Source organism: Geospiza fortis, unplaced genomic scaffold, assembly GCF_000277835.1.
Source record: "Geospiza fortis unplaced genomic scaffold, GeoFor_1.0 scaffold313, whole genome shotgun sequence".
In the NCBI taxonomy this organism is placed as follows: domain Eukaryota; kingdom Metazoa; phylum Chordata; class Aves; order Passeriformes; family Thraupidae; genus Geospiza; species Geospiza fortis.
In genome coordinates, this window is record NW_005054582.1 from 505,707 (window position 1) to 508,874 (window position 3,168).

The window sequence follows — 3,168 nt, forward strand, 5'->3', positions numbered from 1 at the left end:
GGGTGGTCCCGGCCGGCCGGGCTCGGCGGGGGATGCGGTGATGGAGAAGGCGCTGGAGACGCTGCGGAGGGTCGGGGACGGCGTCATGAGGAAACACGAGCTCGCCTTCCAAGGTGTGTGTCCGTCGGATGCTCCGGGAGGAGGCCGAGACCCCCGTGCTCTCCGTTGGGCCTGTCCCGGTGGCCGGAGCGGGTTTGGGCCGGGGGTGATGCCCTCGTGGCCGGGGTCTCGGCCGGGTCATCGATGCGACGTGGCTTTGGTTCGGAAGGGGTTAAATAAAAGCGGTTGGGAAGCGCTCAAAAACGAAACTGAACTTTGTTCCGTGGGGACGAGGAAACGGCGCTGTTGGTGTGGGCAGAGGAGATAATGTGGTTACAGATTAGCCCCGGGTCCCGCTCGTGTCCCCCTCGGCTCGGGCTGACTCTGCAAATAATCCCGAGCGAGCAGAGGCTGGGGAGCCCGGGAGGTTCAGATCCTCATCCCCCCCAGTTTCGGTGCAAGGGGATTTTTGGTGGGGGGAATTCTCCTGAGCGATACATAGAACCATGGTTTGGGTTGAAATAGACTTTTAAAACTCATCCAAAATGGGCAAGGACACCTTCCACTATCTCAGGTTGGTCCAAACCTTGTCCAGCCTGGCCTTGGACACTCCCAGGGGCAGCTACAGCTTCTCTGGGAAATCTGTTTTAATGTGTTTAATCCCAAACGTCCAAAGATTGGGGAGCTCAGGAGTTTCAGATCCTCACCTGCACCAACTTTAGGTGCAAGGGGATTTTTGGGCAATGTTCTCATAGAACCATGGAGTGGTTTGGGTTAAAATAGACTTTAAAACTCATCCAGTGCCATAGGCAAGGACACTTCCACCATCCCAGCCCTGTCCAACCTGGCCTGGAACACTTCCAGGGATCCAGGGGCAGCCACAGCTTCTCTGGGAAATCTGTTTTCATGTGTTTAAAGCGTCCAAAGATCGGTGAGCTCGGGATTTTCAGCCTGCCCAGTTTAGGTGCAAGGGGATTTTTAGTGAGGGGAATTCTTCTGGGTGATGTGCTCACAGAACCATGGAGTGGTTTGGGTTGAAATAGACCCAAAAACTCATCCAGTCCCATGGCAGGGACCCTTTCCACCATCCCAGGCTGCTCCAAACTGTCCAGCCTGGCCCTGGGCACTTCCAGGGATCCCAGATTTCTCTGGGAAATCCATTTTCATGCGTTTCACCCCCTTCTGCAGGGCCCTGAAGCAGCTGTAGGAATTCGACCCTAAAAAAATGAACTGGAAATGAGAAGTGACCAGTTTGTGTCACTGGTTTTGTGTCACTCAGGCTGGTTTGGGGCTGGTGCTGGCGTTTGGATCCCAGGATAGGATGGAGCCCAACGAAGCAGGGGCGGTGTCTGTATTTCCTGCAGCAGTTTTGGGGCTCCTGTAGAAGTTTTGAGGTTCCTGGGGTTGTTATGGTGCTGTCTGGTTGAAACACCTTCCTCCCTGCAGGACGTGCCGTTTTCTCAGCTCGTCCCTTTTTTGGTTCCTTTCTTTTTTTGTTTTATGAGCACAAAAGAGCTTCGGTTTCGTCTTTAGCTGTGCTGTGGGATCGGTTCCTGTGCCTCAGTTCCCAGGTGGGAAGGGCAGTGGGGTCAGTGGGATCAGTTCCTGTGGGATCAGTTCCTGGCCCCAGTTCCCTGTAGGATCAATGGGATCAGTTCCTGGCCCCAATTCCCTCTGGAATCAATAGGATCAGTTCCTGTGGGATCAGTTCCTGGCCCCAGTTCCCTGTAGGATCAATGGGATCAGTTCCTGGCCCCAATTCCCTCTGGAATCAATAGGATCAGTTCCTGTGGGATCAGTTCCTGGCCCCAGTTCCCTGTAGGATCAATGGGATCAGTTCCTGGCCCCAATTCCCTCTGGAATCAATAGGATCAGTTCCTGTGGGATCAGTTCCTGGCCCCAGTTCCCTGTAGGATCAATGGGATCAGTTCCTGGCCCCAATTCCCTCTGGAATCAATAGGATCAGTTCCTGTGGGATCAGTTCCTGGCCCCAGTTCCCTGTAGGATCAATGGGATCAGTTCCTGGCCCCAATTCCCTCTGGAATCAATAGGATCAGTTCCTGTGGGATCAGTTCCTGGCCCCAGTTCCCTGTAGGATCAATGGGATCAGTTCCTGGCCCCAATTCCCTCTGGAATCAATAGGATCAGTTCCTGTGGGATCAGTTCCTGGCCCCAGTTCCCTGTAGGATCAATGGGATCAGTTCCTGGCCCCAATTCCCTCTGGAATCAATAGGATCAGTTCCTGTGGGATCAGTTCCTGGCCCCAGTTCCCTGTAGGATCAATGGGATCAGTTCCTGGCCCCAATTCCCTCTGGAATCAATAGGATCAGTTCCTGTGGGATCAGTTCCTGGCCCCAGTTCCCTGTAGGATCAATGGGATCAGTTCCTGGCCCCAATTCCCTCTGGAATCAATAGGATCAGTTCCTGTGGGATCAGTTCCTGGCCCCAGTTCCCTGTAGGATCAATGGGATCAGTTCCTGGCCCCAATTCCCTGTAGGATCAGTGGGATCAGTTCCTGTGGGATCGGTTCCTGGCCCCAGTTCCCGGTCATTCCTGGGGGATGATTCCCAGGCAGGAATGTCCGGGCTGGCTGAGCCCCGGTGATTTCCTGAGCCGGGAGGAACTGCCCGGGGAGGTTTCCTGCGAATGGAGCAACAAGCAGCAGTGACGCCTTTGGCTTTCGTAAAAAGCCCCGGCTTGTTTGCTCCTGCCTGGCAGGTCGAGCTGGGGCATTCTGCTCTGCCAGGCAGGCTTAAAACTCATTCCATACTTTAAAATTAATTTTTAAAAATTAATTTAAATGTTAATTTTAAATTATTTAAAAAGAATTTCAATTATTTCTAATGTCAGTTATTTTAATTTAAAATATTTTAAATGATCTTAAAATAGTTTAAATTATTTTAATTTAAAATATTTTAAATGATCTTAAAATAGTTTAAATTATTTTTAATTTAAATTATTATTTGATTAAAATGATTGTATTAATTTGTTTTTGTTTTATCTTCAATTATTTTATTTTGTCTTAAAATACTTTAAATTATTTTAAATTTCAATTATTTTATTATTTAATTGAAATTATTTTATTCATTGAAATTATTTTTATTTCAATTTAAATGGTTTTTAATTATT

At 49.4% G+C, this 3,168-nt stretch overlaps 1 protein-coding gene across 1 annotated transcript in view; it reads left to right on the forward strand.

The window, feature by feature from the left end:
- Positions 1-6: 6 nt before the first annotated feature.
- Positions 7-3,168, forward strand: part of LOC102044096 (MCL1 apoptosis regulator, BCL2 family member) — a 6,595-nt gene continuing 3,433 nt past the window's right edge. Inside the window, exon 1 of the mRNA XM_005429884.3 lies at positions 7-113. Coding sequence (XP_005429941.3) covers positions 41-113 — 73 coding nt within the window. The 5' untranslated portion in view covers positions 7-40. The remainder of the gene's footprint in view (positions 114-3,168) is intronic.